An 18765-nucleotide genomic window follows, 5' to 3' on the forward strand; every position below is an offset into this window, starting at 1 on the left:
CGAGGTTAACCTCTTTGTTGACCAGAAATGCAACAGAAACATATGCTAGATCAAGACTCAGGCAATGTTGGACCCAAATGTGTCCTACAGGGTTAGGAGACTAAGGCACCTTAGATAAGGTAAAGACGAGAACCTTCATAGCGTAAAGACAAGGACTAGGATGGGTTTCTCTACTAAGGAAAGGACAGTGAGACCAACTACCCAAAGCTAAGACCTTATAGGTAGCTGCAGGCCTCCAGAAGCAGGAGGAGAAATAATCAGCTTATCTGAAACATCAGAACAAGATCTTTTATGGACTATAGACTAGTGACAAGAACTGTGATATCACCCATATCAAGGGGCTAGCAATCTCCAAATGACACTTAAAAACCTGGCTCTGGATGGTGGGGCCCAGGATCAAGGTTAAGGCAACTGCAATATCCCTAAGAAAGTAGAAGTGATCACAGAGGGAGGGAGAGAGAAATAAGAAAATCTCCCAAGCCAAACGAGGCAGCATGTGAAGATTTTAAATAAATCTAATGAAAAAGAAAACAAAATTCTAAAATTCAAAATATGAATTTACTCTCAATAAAATTAATGTTGTCAAACTTTTTATCACAATCATTTAGTTGTTTTTATTATTTTATTTTATTTTATTTTAAAATTAAATTCAATTAAATTTAAAGTTCCAGGATACATGTGCAGGATATGCAGGTTTGTTACATAGGTAAATGTGTGCCATGGTGGTTTGCTGCACCTATAAACCCATCACCTAGGTATTAAGCCCCACATGCATTAGCTATTTATCCTGATGCTCCCCCTCTCCCCACCTCCTGATAGGCCCCAGTGTGTGTTGTTCCTCTCCCTGTGTCCATGTTCAGCTATTCAGTGTTCTATTATTCAGCTCCCACTTATAAGTGAGAACATGCAGTGTTTGGTCTTCTGTTCCTGTGTTAGTTTGCTGAGGATAATGGCTTCCAGATCTATCCATGTCCCTGCAAAGGACATGATATCGTTCCTTTTTATCACTGCCTAGTATTCTGTGGTGTATATGTACCACATTTTCTTTATCTAGTCTACCCCTGATGGACATTTGGGTTGATTCCATGTCTTGGCTATTGTGAACAGTGCTGCAATGAACATATGCATGCATGTATCTTTATAATAGAATGACTTATATTCCACCCAGAGAACCCCAGTAAGAAACAATTTTCAAAGAAGTTTAAAATGACCAATGAGATAAATGAAAAGGAGAAAATAATAAAGGTCAGGGAAGAAATTTAAAAAACAAAGAAATAAAGGGACTTAATAGTTCAAAATATTGGGAATGAACCAATAGTTTCAGGTACATTAGACACTGTTAGTATCAACCAAACTAAAAGCTGGTTCTTTGAATGAAAAATAAAGAATTTAACTTTTGTCTCAAGTTCCTGGGAAGTAGCCTCGACATCCTTGGAATTTGCCAGTTGATAGGTATCTTTGTTATTTATGGTGACCCTGGTAGTTTATGGCAATGAGATCATTCATAAGCACTGGCCATGTCAGAAACTCCAACCTTGTGTGGCCAATGATTCCAGCGATCATGCCTATCTAAGGAAACCCCAATCAGAAGCCTCAGCACAAAGCTCAGGTGAGCTTCCCTGGTTGTTAGCACTCCGAATATTGTTTCACATCCATGGGCTGAGAGGGTGATATGTCCTCACTCCATGAAGAGAGGAAACAGGAAGTTTCACATGTAGGACCCTCCATACCTTTCTCTCTGCATCTCTTCTTTTGGCTGGCTCTGATTTGTATCCTTTTTGCTTTAATAAAAATGTAACCAGAAGTATAGCACTTTCCTGATTTCTATGAGTCATTCTAGCAAATTATCAAACTTGAGAAGGCTAGTGGAAACCCCCGAGTGTTTAGCCTGTTGATATGTCATATGATATGTCATATGACATATCAACCATATTAGCCACATGATACATCATATGCCAGGGAGGCCCTGGAACCCCCTGAGCTTACAGTTGGTATCTCAAGTAAGGCCAATCTTAAAGAGAACTGTGCCCCTGTGCTGTGAAGTTTGGTCTAAAATCCAGGTAGTTAGCATCAGATGTCATTCACTTCTATAAAAAAGAAAGTTATAAATAAACAATATTGGCAGCAAACAGGATTATACCTTCAGTTTCAATAGAGATTATAAAAATCCTGAGAGAAAACTGTGGAAATGTGAAACATTAGTTAAAATTAATGACTCTATAAATAGCAAGCAATAAGCCATGAAACTGACAAACCATAATAATCAAACCATAAAATAAGTCATTAATCAAGGTCTCTCTTCTCCCTTTCTCCACCAGGGATCCCACTGCAAACAATAGACCTAGATGGTGTCTAGAGGGACTTTATTCACTCTTTCACAGAAGAGAAAAGGAGAAAAATATGTCTATTTCATTTGTGAAAGGAAGTGTAACTTCCCTAACAAAATCAGACTAGCAATGTAAAAGAAAATAAAATCATAGAACTGTCATTATGATTGAAAATTCCTGATACAATGTCAGCATATTTGATTTGTTTATTAAAAGTAGTGCTACAAAATCAGGTGTCTCAGGAATCTAAAATAGTTTCAGTATCAAAATATCTATTATTCTAATATACTGCACTAAGAAATATAGTGTAGTCAGCTCAATATATGTAGGAGAAGATTGAAAACTCAACTCATCATGAGAAATGCTCTTGGCAACCTAGAAATAGAAGTGAGCTTTATTAACATGATAAAAGGCATCTATAAAAACCTACAAATGACATTAATGATGAAATCACAAGCATTCATACCAAAATATAGAAAAACACCCAGCACGTCCACTATCACTGCCTCTATTCAACATTTTATTAGAGACCCACGCCAGGATAATAAAAGAAGAAAAAAATCAGAGATATAATAATTAGACATGGAAAGACAAAACCTAAATTTTAGAAGATATAATTATCTACACAGAAATTCCAATCAAGTCTATGGATGATCACAAATAACAAATTGTAGTAAAGTTGCTGGCCATGAATTAGGTCAATATAAAAAAGTAATATTATTCCTACATCAATAAAAATTTAATTGAAATTATTTCATTCATAAAAGAAACTGTAGGATATATAGGCATGAATCTAACAAAAAATGTGGAAGACCTTTGGAGAAAATTACTAAGCATTATTGGAAAACACTAAGGAAGGTTAGAATAACTGAATAGACATGTTCTTAACATCAATTAAAATCTCATTACTAAAATGAATTAAATTTTCAAAATGTAGAGCAAGAATAGCAAGGCCAAGAACAGATAAAACAAATCTGAAGAAGAATATCAACATCAGTAGCTTGCCCTAATAAATCTCAAGGTTTATTATAAAAGATAGCACTTACGACAACATATTATCAGCTAAAGCTCTGATGTATAGACACAGACTGAGGTGTCCAGAAACACAATTGTGCACATGTGTAAACCTGATATATGACAGAAATTGCACTACAGGAGTGAGGAAAGAGTGGATTTTCAATGAATCTTCGAAGGACAATTGTTTATATAGGGGAAAAAAATCAAGTCCTTATCTCATTCCAAATGTATTGGAGTCTAAAATTGAAAAAGCACAACTTGAAAACTCCAGCCTTTACTATAAGAGAATGTCTTCAATGACTCTGGTATAGATAAGACACAAAAAGCACTGAACCAAAAATTAAAGATGACTATATCTTACAGTGTTAAAATTAATAACTGCTATTGAAGAAAAGACAGCAAATAAAAGTTAAAAGACAAGCTGAAGGTTGGGAGATGTCTGCACTGCATACTACTAGATAACTGAAAAATCAATTAGGGTACAGATTAAACAGGTAAAATTATAGAAGAGGAAATTCAGGGCTGACAGAATATGAAAAAAAGGTAAAATCTCTATGGTAACCAAGAAAATGTATATTAAGACTATAATGATTATATGAGATTGTAAGAAAATTAAAAATCCTGAACATAAAAAAGTAGCATGAAGTAGAGCTGCTCATATATCCTGGCAGGAATGTAAATTGACACAAGCACTTTGAAGTTCAATTTAGCAATATTTAGCAAAGTTGAAAGTGAGCATATCTGACAAATTCACAATTTTAAGTCTAGGTATATATTTAGAAAGAGCTCTCCCAAATGTGGCACAGAAACTCTAATGAGAATGTTTACTGAAGTCTTGTTTTCAACAGCAAAAAGTTGGAAGCAATTGAAATACCCATTGCCCTTACAAGCAGAACAAATAAATTCATGGTTAAATCGACATGAATCAATTTCCCAAATACAATGAGGAGTGAAGGAGAAAAGTGGCATCTTAACACTTCATACTATTATAAAACATACATTGATATGATGAGTATAGTTCTCTGTAGATTAGGGAGAAGGAGGAGATCAAGAAGTGGTACACAGGGAGCTTCTCTACTCTACTAATGATGTTTTATTTCTGAATGAAAAACCTGACCCAAACACGAAAAACTATTAATTTTTTAAAAATCTGGGTGATGGACACACAAATATTGGTTATAATATTTTCTCTATGTGTTGAATTTAAGAAATACTTTCTAATTAAGAAGGAAATAAAAGAAAGTCACAGATTTTCAAAGGATAGAAATTTCAAAAAGAAGGAAAAATAAATAACCATAGAAAAAGAATCCTGCAAAATAATCATATTAATACACAAAGGCTAAGGGTTGCTTCTGACATCAGAGGTGTCTGACATAAATAAGTCTAATCCTGCCCAAATCTTATTTATGTAAAATTAATTTAGTCTCAGCACTTTTTGCTTCATCAATAATCTGTTTTAGAAACAACATTCTCTCAAGCTGTAACTTCTTGCAACGAACTAGCACCTTGGCAGATTATGACTCATTCCCTCCGACAAGACAACTTAATACATATTTTAGTTCTCTACCACAATAGAGAATGATTTTTAGATCTATTGGAAACACGGATTTAATAGCTAAAACTGCTCATATGGATATGATGTGTTGAGACAAACACTGACTTGGAAATTGTTCTTAATTTCTTCTTCTAGATTCACCAAAATTTCTTTGATAAATAATGTTATTGCCACAAATTTTAGGTATACACCTCACTCAAGATTACGTCAGATAATCTCTTAAGATTCTCACAGAACTATAGCTCCTAAGAGTAGAAAGAGGTCCCTAGAGTCATGCATCCATGACCATATCTTATTTACTTTATTTACCTCCGATTCCCCATCACCTAGCACAACTGCCAGGTAAGAAAGGATACTAAGCCCTTCTTCCTCTCTGTTCTCTGTCTTTATAATTGAAATGAGATGAAGAATTTTATATCCATGTGAAATCTTTGCAGAGAAACTCTGAATGTATTTAAAAGAAATATTTCCTGTGGGGGACTAAGAGGGCTTAAGTAATAGATGATACTTTCTTTTCTGATGAATCTAGATCCTCTTAATAGCAGAGCTTTTAGTTTTGCTGAACAAAGAGCAAGTGAAGATGCAAGTCTGGGGTTGGAGTGGAATTGCTGTGCATGAGTAGCAGGGGAAGAACCTGCCTGGCTGATGACAAGCTGGGGAGATACGGGAGTAGGCTGGGTAGGAGGGATAGACAGAGTTGAGAGAAAGAGGAGTTTTAGTTAGTTTACTGTGGGGTATGTAGCACAGAGTCCTGGGACTTCTTTCTCCCCTTTGGCTTCATTAGAAAACATGTCTGTCCTGATTAAAACTTAACACCAGGAGGTGGAAGAGGGTCGAGCTCCCCATTCACATAGGTCTAGAGGAAATCAAAGAACATAGCTGGGGACAATGCTAGGAGGTGACACAGAGCTAACTTTGGGCCTCTCTGTAGGTCTGTTCGCTTCCTTGCTGTGTCTCTCCCATCTGTTTGTGAGTTTCTCAAAAGAAGAATTTTGTTAAAGTTTTTAATCTCCTGTGCTGTGCTGATAAATTTTGTTAAATGTACAGCCTAATGGATACAAATACATTCATAGACAATAATAAGAAAAAAAATATTGCTCATATTTTATTATTTCTTAAGAAAAATATATATTTAAAATGTAATTATGTTCATTATAACATATGATTTTATGTGCAATAATAATATATTCTCTTAGATCACAGTGAAAAGTTAAAATTCTTACGAAAGAAAATAAACTTTACCTTTTTGTGTTTATGCACAGGCTAGAAAAGATGTAAACTTTTTCCTGTTTCTTAACTAATTCTAAATTTAGGTTAATTAATCCGAAGTAACAAAACAAGTCCTCAGCTTCACAACAGAAGCTAAGCAGCTTAATTTATTCTTAAAGGGTGATTTTTAGACTGTGAGTTGGCTCTTAATGGGTAAAGTGGCTTATTTTAGATTTTCTAAATAATTTATTCTGGAATATGTAGGAACTTAAAAAATTACTTCTTTAAAAGCTCATGACCTGTTGTGATCTATTTTTAAAATAAACTTTTCAAAATATTACATAATGCTATTGCCTTAAATCCTGCATCATTATAGTCTATAAACTTGAATTGCTGTTATTATGACTATTTTGAGAATTAAATGAGACAATGAATTCTTTTAAAGCACTTGGCACATAGTGGGCCCTCCAAAAATCATAGCTTTATTGTTGTCAATATTAAAATATTTGACTTTAACACGAAATGTTAGTTGATATGCTCTCTGTTTCTATAGCTTAAACCAAGATCCATTTTTGTAAATAAAGTTTTATTGGAAAACAACCATTCTGAGACCACACTCACTTTTGTGCAATTTCAGAGTTGAGTAGTTGAGACAGAGACAGGGTGGTCTACAAAAGGCAAAATGTTTACTATCTGGGTCTGCAAGAAAGAGTTTGCCGAACCCCGGCCTAAACTCAAGCCATTTTTATAAACTTTGTAAAAATAGAATATATTATGAAAAAGTAAGTTTAATTAAATTGACTTTTTCACACTCATTTGAAACAAATCACTTTGTCTCATGTATAAGTTTCTGATACAAAGAGAAATGGCAATGTAATTTGAATAAAAATGAAACATACTTGGGGAAAGTCAAACACACAAAATCAAAAACAGAGTGGAACGGCCAGGAGTGGTGACTCGCGCCTGTAATTCCAACACTCTGGGAGGTCGAGATGGATGGATCGCTCAAGCCCAGGAGTTCGAGACCAGCCTCACCAACATGGCAAAACCCCATCTCTACTAAAAATACAAAAATTAGCTGGGTGTGCCTGTTATCCCAGCTACTTGGGAGGCTAAGGCAAGAGAACCACTGGAACTTGGGAGGCAGAGGTTGCAGTGAGCCAAGATAGTGCCACTGCACTCTAGCCTGAGCAACAGAGTGGGACTGTCTCAAAAAAGAAAAAGAAGAAGAAGAAGACAACAACAATACCAAAAAGCCACCAAAAACCCCAAAACCTAGAGTGGAACAAATTCAGAATGCTTAAATAGTTCAAGAGTAAATTGGTGGAGTTTATCTGGTTAAGTGAACAAAATCACCAATACCTAGTTTATTTATTTATTTATTTTTCCAGGATTTCAAAGAGTTAGTTGTTAGCTGGTTAATTGATTTGCCACTTTGTTAAGAATGAATGACATGTTAAAAGCTGCATTTATGTAACGTACCAATGTGATGAGTTTGGGAATAAGTGTACCCCTGTGGAACCATTACTATCAATGCCATTGACATATCCACCACCTCTCAAAGTTTCCTCCCACCCCCTTTCTTCTTATTATTGTCAGGGGACAACAATTATTGGACACATAATATATACTGAATTCCACCATCCAGTCCTGTCTGTCTGTTGTTGGGGTTGTTTTTATTTTTAATATAATATAAAAAAGAAAAAACACAAGGATTTACCAACCACCCCTAGACTCTACAATACACTTAAATAGTAACCAGTCAACGCTACAATATTCAATTATTTGACATTTTGTTGGAATTTTGTACAGTATAAGGATAAATCATCTACCATACATAAACGCATTAGGAAAGGATCAATTTTGTACATGAAAAAGTTAGGTAAAATTTACTAAAGAATTCCATTCCTTGCTGTTGCCAGTGTGGAGCGCCTATTCACTTATGCTCCAGGATTGATTTAGTGTGACCACCTGCCCACCCTGGGCTAGAACACAAAAGCAATGTTACTATAATCTCTAATGTCAGGATTCCCTCAGGAGCAGATGCAGATTCCTCTTCCCAGAGAGATGAGCATAATTGTAATCTCTTGTGGTGATTTCTGCTTTTGTTCCCTGGCATTTTTGTCAGCAGCTCTTTACCTACTGATACTATTACTCTTGTATCATTCTTCTGTCTCATCGATCTTCCCACTTCTCCCTCCTCAGAGCCTTGAACTAATCTTTGAGTCTCTCCTGCGTTAAATAATTTCCTCTACATTATCAATCTCTGTTCTCAGAATCTACTTTCTGTCTGTGCCTGAACTGATTCTCTCTCAAATACATTAGTGACCCCTGCAGCCCTTTCCAGTAGAATATGTGGACAAGGAAGAGGTGCCCATCCATTACTCCTTGATACTCCTTTGCAACGTATTCCATGAGGTTAAACCATGCTGTCACCCACTCTCCCTGTGGCTGCCTTCTGTCCTTCTGTCAATCTGTTCATCAGTCACTCGCTCATTCCCCGTGACTTTGCTCCCTGACTCCACTCTTCTCTCCAAGAACTGGCCTCACTCTGAGTGACTTCAATGTCCATGTGAAGACTCAGCCAGTGCCTTAGCTTCAACAATCTTTTCCATTTCTGCCTTGACTCCATCAATATGTTTAAGCCGCCCACATCCATGTGACACCCTAGATTTTATATTTCATTACTCAGAACTACCCTGGAATTGTAAAATCCTGGACTCCACTCTCTGATCATAACCTTTTCTAGTTCTATTATTCCATCACTTCGGTGGTACCTGTTCTTTAACCATATAGAGACCATTGATCCTTCACCTTCACTCCTCCCTTCTCCTCCATTTCCACATCCAATAGAGACCACAGGGTCATCATTTCAACTCCTTTGCCAGCAATCCATCTTTCCCCCTTGTTTCTCGGTTCCCCCAACCTGAAAAAAACCCTAATGCTGAATTCATTTAAATGTTGCTTTTCCCTCTTCTTATACAGGGCTAAAAAGTCGCAGATCTATCTAAATTGGTATCACTGTAAATCCGTAGTCCTAAATAGATCTTTAATGTTGCATTTGCAGTATTGTTAATTTTTTGCCTATCCCCAGGCACCTCTTCCCTCTCCCCTTTCTTCGCCAACTTCCCACTTCACTGTCTCATCATCTGGCCGGATGCAGACCTTGCTTCCTACTTCCCGGGAAAAACAGAAATAACTTGATGGGGCTTCCTTCATTGTTCTTTCCCCGTGTTAGAAATTTACCTGCAAATATTAGTATCAGTTCAGGCTTCTCTCTGCTTTTTTTTTTTTTTTTTTTTTTTTTTTTTTTGAGATGGAGTCTCACTCGGTCACCCGGGCTGGAATTCAGTGGTGCACTCTCAGCTCATTGCAACCTCCGCCTCTCAGATTCAGGTGATTCTCCTGCCTCAGCCTCCAGAGTAGCTGGGATTACAGGCGCCCGACACTACACCCGGCTAATTTATTGTATTTTTAGTAGAGATGGGGTTTCACCATGTTGGCCAGGCTGGTCTTGATCTCCTGACCTCATGATCCACCCGCCTTGGCCTCCCAAAGTGCTGGGACTACAGGCGTGAGCCACCATACCCGACCTTCTCTCTGCTTTTAATGACAATCCATTCATTGTGTGCTGGATTTTCAGCAAAATTATACCTATTTTTCAGAGGCTGGGCTGCATATAATTTCTTCATCAGCCCCTGTCATTAGTTCTCCATAGCACAAAACTCTAATTGTTTACTTTTTTTTTTTTTTTTTTTTTTTTTGCTAGATCGTAAGCTCCATATACCAGGTAGCCATTGGGCAAATGTTGCATATCAGAGACTGTAGCCCAGTAAAAGTTTTGTATTAACGATATTTTGTTTCAGGAGACACACTTCCATGAAGAGGAGAATTCAGAAGCGACTACTTAAAAGTTTCTTGATATTCACATAGATGTCTACACTCAATAGGTACATGCAATCAATTCTTTTTCAGAAAAGCTTGTGTGTGGGTAGACTAAGTTTTTATTAACCAAATCCATTTTTAAATGTACTGAGAGAATTCTAGGAATCTAATAACACTTAATTATACGGCAAATTGATTTTTTTATGTGAAAAATGCTTTGGTAATAAAAAATAATCAAATTGTGACTTTTTTGCCTTTTCAGTTTACTTTTTCTTTTTTTTGAGACAGAGTCTTGCTGTCGCCCAGGCTGGAGTGCAGTGGCGCAATCTCGGCTCACTGCAAGCTCCGCCTCCCGGGTTCCCACCATTCTCCTGCCTCAGCCTCCAGAGTAGCTGGGACTACAGGTGCCCACCACCACGCCCAGCTAATTTTTTTTTTGTATTTTTAGTAGAGACGGGGTTTCACTGTGGTCTCGATCTCCTGACCTCGTGATCCACCCGCCTCGGCCTCCCAAAGTGCTGAAATTACAGACGTGAGCCACCGCGCCCGGCCCCAGTTTACTTTTTCATAGGTTGGATTTATTGAAGCATTGTACAACTGTATATATATACCTCACTCACACGATGAATGGATTTCTACATTGTCAATCAATTTTTTCATAAATATGTAACCACTGAATTCTGAGATATATTTTAGGTAACTTTTTACATTAAAAAAAAACAAAGATCTTGGAAAATTATTAAAATGCTTTAACATAAATGCAAAATTCTTATTGAAAGAAATAAAAATTAAAATATTTTAAGAATCAGGTATTAACAAAATTACCTTATCAATAGGAAGTATTATTCCAGAACTCTAATATGATATATAGAGTGCTAGGGAGATGCTTATTTAATCATGAAACCTACCCTTTAATGGATGTCTTTAATGTAGGTTGTAACACCCGTTTCTAGAGGAGTAATTATCATTATCATCTCTCTATATTTCCTTCCAGCCCTCTTCTAGGTATTGCTGAGCTGACCTGCTTATTTATGATCTTCTGAATCTGTGCCTGCTTGTACTTAGTAGGAAACAAACTAACGTAAGCTGAGAAAGGGAGAGATAATAAGAGGTGGACAGGAAAACAGCAAGATCCTAGAGTAAGGCCCAGGGGAAAAGGGTTACCTTGGCAACGTGACATACTGTGAGGAAGATGACTCAGGCCCGCGGTGACAGGAAATGAATCAGGCCACACCGTGACCAGAGGAACCACTTAAGAAGCAGACAATGATTCAGCTTTGGTGAAAGTCAAGTAATGAACAGGCTACACTTCACTTTCGCATTTCTAAGAGGCACTGTCCGCGGTTCGCCTGTTACCTGCCCAGCGATCTGCACGGTGGAGAGCTGCTTACCTCCGCCAGGTAGAACTCGTCGTACTGCCTCCTGAAGTTTTCTCCTTTGTAGTAGTTGCTAGCCGCCACGATCACGTCCACGGTCACCATGCTCAGGATGAACATGTGGAAAACGGATGACCGCATCATTTTCTGAGGGGGCGAAACAGACAGACTCTTAACAAAGGAATAAACCTCATGATGAAGTGTAATTGACGGGCTTAGGCCTTGGCTGACAGCACCTTTGTGATGTGCTGCTATGCAAAACAGGGCTTCCAAGATAAAGCCATCCGCGTCCCACACTGCTGAACTGGGCAGGCAAGGGAACCTTTCTTTCAGGCAGCTAAACAGTGACTAGGAAGATGGTTTCAGAGACTTTTGACTAAAAATGGAAAATATATATCATTTAATTTGTGTGTGGCTTGCATCTTAATTTTTAATTGGTTGGTTGGGTAGTATTTATCCTTAATTCTGACTGTATGGATAAATGGCTTTTAAAAAGCTAGTAACACAAAACAAGTATTACTTTATTCTGTGTTAAGGGAGAATACTGTGGATGAAAATATTTTAGAGATGATTATTATACAACTGGAAAAGTAAGAGAAACCTAAGATTTATTTTTTACTTATTACTTCCATAAATATTTGTTGAAAATTTTACTACAACTTCTAGTAAGTGACATGTACATCGTACTTGCTATCTACCTGGAGATCTTCTAGGTGCTTTACATAAATTAACTCATAATAGCCCTAGGAACCTACTCTAATAAGGGAACTGAGGCTCAAAGAGGTTAAATAACTTTCCCACTGTCAAACAGGGATTGAAGATGGACTCAATACTGGAACCCAAGTCTGGTCCAAGTCTACTGCCTACATTAAAATAGAGATAATTAAACATTAAAAAATAATGAGTATTTATTTATTATTATTTTTGAGACGGAGTCTCACTCTCTCGCCCAGGCTAGAGTGCAGTGGCACGATCTCGGCTCACTGCAAGCTGTGCTTCCTGGATTCACGCCATTCTCCTGCCTCAGCCTCCCGAGTAGCTGGGACTACAGGTGCCCGCCACCACATCTGGCTAAATTTTTTTGTATTTTTAGTGGAGATGGGGTTTCACCATGTTAGCCAGGATGGTCTCCATCTTCTGACCTCATGATCCGCCCGCCTCGGCCTCCCAAAGTGTTGGGATTACAGGCATGAGCCACCGCGCCTGGCGCCCGGCCATAATGAATATTATTATAAAGGCTATCATGTATTAAACAGTTACTATGTTCCAGGCCATATTATCCACATTAAAAAATATTTGTGGGTACATAGTAGGTGTATATATATATATATACACACACACACATAAATATATATATATACATAAATATGTATATATATTTATGGAGTACATGAGATGTTTTGATACACACACGCAATGGGGAATAAGCACATCATGGAGAATGAGGTATCCTTTGAGTTACAAACGATTGTGTTACACTCTGTAAGTGATTTTAAAATGTACAGTTATTATTATTGACTGCAGTCACCCTACTGTGCTAGCAAATAGTAGGTCTTATCTATTCTTTCTATTTTTTTTGTTCCCATTAACCATCGCTGCCTCCTCCCGGCCCCCCAGTACGCATCCCAGCCTCTGGCAACCAATCTCTATTCTCTATGTCCATGAGTTTGATTATCTTGGTTTTGTGATCCCACAAATGAGTGAGAACATGTGATGTTTGTCTTTCTGTGCCTGGCTTATTTCGCTTAACATGATGATCTCTAGTTCCATTCATGTTGTTACAAATGACTGGATCTTGCTCTTTATTATGGTTGAATAGTGCTCCATTACGCATATGTACTGTATTTTCTTTATCTATTCATCTCTTGATGGACACTTAGGTTGCTTCCAAATCTTGGCTATTGCAAACAGTGCTGCAGCAAACATGGAAGTGAAGATTTCTCTTAGATATACTTATTTCCTTTCTTTTGGGTATATGCCCAGCAGTGGGATTGCTAAATTACAGCAGCTCAATTTTTAGTTTTTTGAGGAACATTCAAACTGTTCTCCATAGTGATTGTACTAATTTACATTCCCACCAACAGTGTAGAAGGATTCCCTTTTCTCTGCATCCTCACCAGCATTTATTATTGCCTGACTTTTGAATATAAACCATTTAACTGGGGTGACATGATGTCTCATGGTAGTTTTCATTTGCATTTCTCTGATGATCAATGATGTTGAACACCTTTTCATATACCTGTTTGTGTCATTTGTATGTCTTCTTTTGAGAAATGTCTATTCAAATCTTTTGCCCATTTTTTGATCAGATTATTAGATTTTTCCTATAGAGTTGTTTGAGGTCCTTATATATCCTGGTTATTAATCCTTTGTCAGAGGGGTAGTTTGCAAATATTTTCTCTAATTCTGTGTGTTGTCTCTTCACTTTGTTAATTGTATCTTTTGCTGTGCAGAAGCTTTGTAACTTGATGTAATCCCATTTGTCCATTTTTGCTTTGGTTGCCTGTGCTTATGGGGGTATTGCTCATAAAATCTTTGCCCAGTCCAATGTCCTGGAGATTTTCCCAGTATTTTCTTGTAGTAATTTCATAGTTTGAGGTCATAGCTTTAAGTCTTTAATCCATTTTCATTTGATTTTTGTACCTTGACAGAGATAGGGGTTAGTTTCATTCTTCTGCATATGGATGTCCAGGACCATTTATTGAAGGAACTCTTTTTTCTCCAGTGTATGTTCTTGGCACCTTTGTTAAAAATGAGTTCACTGTAGGTGTGTGGATTTCCTTCTGGGTTCTCTATTCTGTTTCGTTGGTCTATGTGTCTGTTTTTATGGCAGTACCATGGCGTTTTGGTTACTATAGCTTTGAATTATAAATTGAAGTCAGGTAATGTGATTCCCCCGGCTTTGTTCATTTTTCTTAGGATAGCTTTGGCTCTTCTGTGGTTTCATATAATTTTAGAATTTTTTTCTATTTCTGTGAAGAATATCATTGGTATTTTGATAAGGATTTAATTGCATCTGTAGACTGCTTTGGGTAGTATGAATATTTTAACAATATTGATTCTTCCAATCCATGAACATGGAATATTTTTCCATTTTTGGTGTCCTCTTTGATTTCTTTCATCAGTGTTTGATAGTGTTCATTATAGAGATCCTTCAATTTTTTGGTTAACTGCAAGGAATTTTATTTTATTTGTAGCTTCTGTAAATGGGATTACTTTCTTGATTTCTTTTTCACATTGTTTGCTGTTGGCTTATAGAAATGCCACTAATTTTTGTATGTTGATTTTGTATCCTGCAACATTACTGGATTTGTTCATCAGTTCTAATAGTATCCTTGTGGAGTCTTTAGGTTTTTCCAAATATAAGATCATGTCATCTGCAAACAAGGATAATTTGACTTCTTCTGTTCCAATTTGGATGCCCTTTATGTCTTTCTCTTGTCCTATTTTTCTAGCTGGGACTTCCAGTACTTTGCTGAATAACAGAGGTGATAGTGGGCATCCTTGTCATGTTCCAGATATTAGAGGAAAGGCTTTCAGTTTTTCCCCATTCAGTATGATACTAGCTGTGGGTCTGTCATATATGGCTTTTATTATGTTGACATATGTTCTTTCTATCCCCAGTTTTGTTGAGGGGTTTTACCATGAAGAGATGTTGAATTTTGCCAAATGCTTTTTTAGCATGAATTGAAATGATCATATAGTTTTCATCACTCATTCTGTTGATAGGATGTGTCACATTGATTTGTTTGCATATGTTGAATCATCCTTGTATCCCAAGGATAAATCCCACTTGGTCGTAATCCATATTATTCATATGTTATTTGTTTTACCCACTTTAATATCCACCATAACTCTATATGGTGAGATACATTACTCACATTTCACACAGTTCAGAGAGACTAAGTCATTTTTCCAAGGTCACACAGCAAGTACACAACAGAATCAGGCTTTACCCTAGTCTATTTAAAGTCCATTCTGGGGCCCGCTGCCCACTGTGGGTAGAGAATACTTAAATGGAGAGAGTGGAGGCTGAAGGACCTGGGCAGCAGAAAGAGGAGAGAGAAGCAGACCTATGGAAAGGAACTGAGCACAAACAGCACACCACTGAGCCACATCTGCCCAGGGACTAGCGCCACCACACATCCTCTTTCTGAGGTTTCATTTCTTCTGGGTATTTATTAACACATGCCCTTACCATCTGATCTGATCTGAGAATCCTTTAGTCATTGCAACTCAAAGAGCCTAGCTAAAGCACAGCCTTAAAATGGGGTAAGAGAACAAGAACTGCCTCCTCTGAGCGCTGCCGATGTCTCTGTGACTCTATGTATGTGTCTCATGGGGTCTTCCTTATCCTACAGCAGGGGCTTTGGGCCAAACTGCCTGGAGCTGAAACTCCACCACTTACTGGCACTGTGGCTCCAGGGAAGTTACTTAAACCTCTGTTTTCTCATTGATAAAGTGGGGAAAATAGTACCTCCTCCAAAGAGTTGTTATTAATTTTAAATGAGTCAATATTTGTAAAGGGCTTAGAATAGTGATTACACTTACAAATATTCTACAAAGGTTTACAGAAAAAAGGAATGCAATTTTGTGAATCAAGCATTTTTCTGTTCAGGAATGAGAAATTAATTACCCGAGGTCGAATAATTAATTATGTTGCATATCAGACTAAGCCCAGAATCTAGTGAGGTAAGTAACATTGATAAGGATCTAATAATTTGAGACATGCCAGTAACATTGGGAAAGTAGATTTTTATTAAGGCTTACTGTCACCATGGCTATTGATGCATATCCATTTCCCTTTGACTTTATTTCACAGGTATTACAAAATCAAATTCCAGAGCTGCCAATCAACATGTTTATATGTACATCAATTTACTTGCAGAAATGACTGACCTTCATAACACAGATAGGCAAATCATCTGGCACTTTTCTGTGCTCACTAAAATTTTTATTGCTATTTAGTCTTTCTTGCATTGTGAGAGTTAAATTCCATTACTATTATTCCTTTTCTATACTCCTTTCAGCATAATGTTCTATTAAAAACATTTCTGCTGATTTCCATTTCATCTGCATGGCAGAAAAGCCACAACTTTCTTTTTCTATTTTCCTTAGCTGTGGATTTATGTCTTAAGTAAACTGTTATTACTGAAAGATCCAAACAAAGCTTTTAGCCATGGCTGTCAAGAAACTTTTAAATTGGTTTTGCAACTGTCACAGCTTCACTTTGGTGCTGTCATTATAATTAGGTTGTTTTTTGTCTGAATGTCTACGTGTCCCTGTTGGTTCAAAGTTATTAATATAATCACTTACAATGGATTTTGATACACTATAATCACCATTGCTTAGCTGACTTTCTCCAAAGCAGTAACTTTCAAATATTAAATAAGAATTAAGGTGATAAATATGTGCAGTACCTACATTTAAATATTAAAATCAGTAACTCCAGCTTTAAAGTTAGAGCTAGTGGCATGGCCCACTTCAACTCAATTTAATTCAGCCAGTGCTTGAAACTGGCTATCAGTTTCTTTAATGTAAAAAGGCTGATGACATTACATTTAGATTCATGCTTGTATCTACAGGAAAGTCCAAATTTGTACTTTTCAATTTTTTATTTTCTAATAAAAATTAATATAAAGGAAAATGTTAAAGTTGAGTCAGTACCACAAAATATTATATGACTTGAGGTCTTCACAACTGCATTATTTAATATGGATGCATGATCTATCCCTCTGCCTATCTACGTAGACAGATGAACACATGCATCTCTAGTATATATGTATGTGTGTACATATATATGTGTATTCACATATGTGTGTGCATATTATTTTTTATTTATATATTTTAATATAAGGTCCTTCAGACTCTACATACCATTCAATTTTTTAAAGTTTCCTTTAATTGCAATGTGATTTTGGTTTACATTTTTTAAAAGCAGAAGAGTTTTGGATATGTTCTTAGTTTGGCTTTGATCCAATAATTACTTATCTGTGTATATGACAGCTGGAAGTTTCAAAATACAAACCATCTATACTAGATTAATCCCTAAGGCAGCATTATCTGTCAGGAATGAGCATTGTTACTCAAAGTGTGGTCCCTGGACCAGCAGCATCCTGGAAGCTTATTAAGAATGCAGGATCTCAGGCCCCATCCCAGGCCTACTGAATCAGAATCTGTATCTTTAACACGGTTCCCAGGTGATTCGTGAGCATGTTGAATTTTGAGAAGCACTGTTGTAGTGGATACTCCTTAATAGCAGGCTGCACTATGTAACCTATAAGATTATTTACAACTTCACAGTTTCACAATTCTAGAAGTCTATAATGACTAGAATAGAATACCACAGATACTGGCTGGAATGTAATATGCTGGACTACACCAACACAAAAATGGCTGCCAACCTAGTCCCCATACCCCAACTCCATGGTCAAAAATCAACTAAATCTGTTTGGCTTCATAAAAACAAAAGCATGTGTTGGTTTTGCAACCATTTGGAGGCATTATAAAGACATCATTACAGACTCTCATAAAGTTAAGAAATGCAAATGCAGGTGGCCTCCAGGAGGTGAAAAAGGCAAGGAAGCCATTTCTTCTCCAGAGTTTCCAAAAGCAATGCAGCCTTGCTGATACCTTGTGTTTAGCCTGAGGAAGTCCATTTTGGACTTCTAACTGCCGAGTTCTAAGAAAATACATGTGTGTGGTTTTAAGTCACTGAATTTGTGGTTATTTGTTACAGCAGCAACAGGAAACTAACATAGCATTGTCAACGATTTTGACAGACACCAGCTCAAATCGTCTTGTATACCAGCTCGAATCACCTTCTATGAAACATGATTGTAAAAAAGTGCCCAGGGCTACAAAATGGCACCTGACCATAGGGTTCCACACAAGGTGACTTGCCAATGAGGGGTCTCTGTAACGTTGACAACTACAGATATAAAACTCATAATAGCAACCAACGCTTTCATCTTGCTTTGTGTCAGAAAGTGTAATGAGACAATGAGTCTGGAACAATGGGACTGAGTCCAACCTCAAGCAGAAGAACAAGAAAGATCACTTTTTCCCACATTGATTCTGAGTCCTGCCATGAAAGCAAACCTCCCAGGAGACTGTGGAAGTCCAAGCCAAACACGGGGAGGGCTCCTCACGCAATTAAAATGGACACCAACAGGATGGATTATTGAAATAAGAGCTACTGTTTTCTGGAGTGCTTGGTTTGTGTCAAGATTCATTCCAAACATGTTGCTTGCTGATGTAATAACATCTTTAATCCTCAACAACTCTGTGAGGTAGATACTTTTGCATCCCCTTTTACATATGGAGAAACAGGCTCAGAAAGTCTAAGTAGATTTCTAGGCCCACAGAGATAGAAACATCTTAGACATTGTGAGCC

General features: G+C 37.2%; 1 protein-coding gene across 7 annotated transcripts in view; it reads right to left on the reverse strand.

Moving 5' to 3' along the window:
* NALCN (sodium leak channel, non-selective) overlaps window positions 1-18765 on the reverse strand; it is a 365686-nt gene that overhangs the window by 194754 nt on the left and 152167 nt on the right. For all 7 annotated transcript variants that reach the window (XM_030813654.1, XM_030813651.1, XM_030813653.1 and 4 more), the window contains one exon: window positions 11385-11516. In XM_030813654.1, the coding sequence (XP_030669514.1) occupies window positions 11385-11516 (132 nt within the window). The remainder of the gene's footprint in view (window positions 1-11384; window positions 11517-18765) is intronic.

Source organism: Nomascus leucogenys, chromosome 5, assembly GCF_006542625.1.
Source record: "Nomascus leucogenys isolate Asia chromosome 5, Asia_NLE_v1, whole genome shotgun sequence".
In the NCBI taxonomy this organism is placed as follows: domain Eukaryota; kingdom Metazoa; phylum Chordata; class Mammalia; order Primates; family Hylobatidae; genus Nomascus; species Nomascus leucogenys.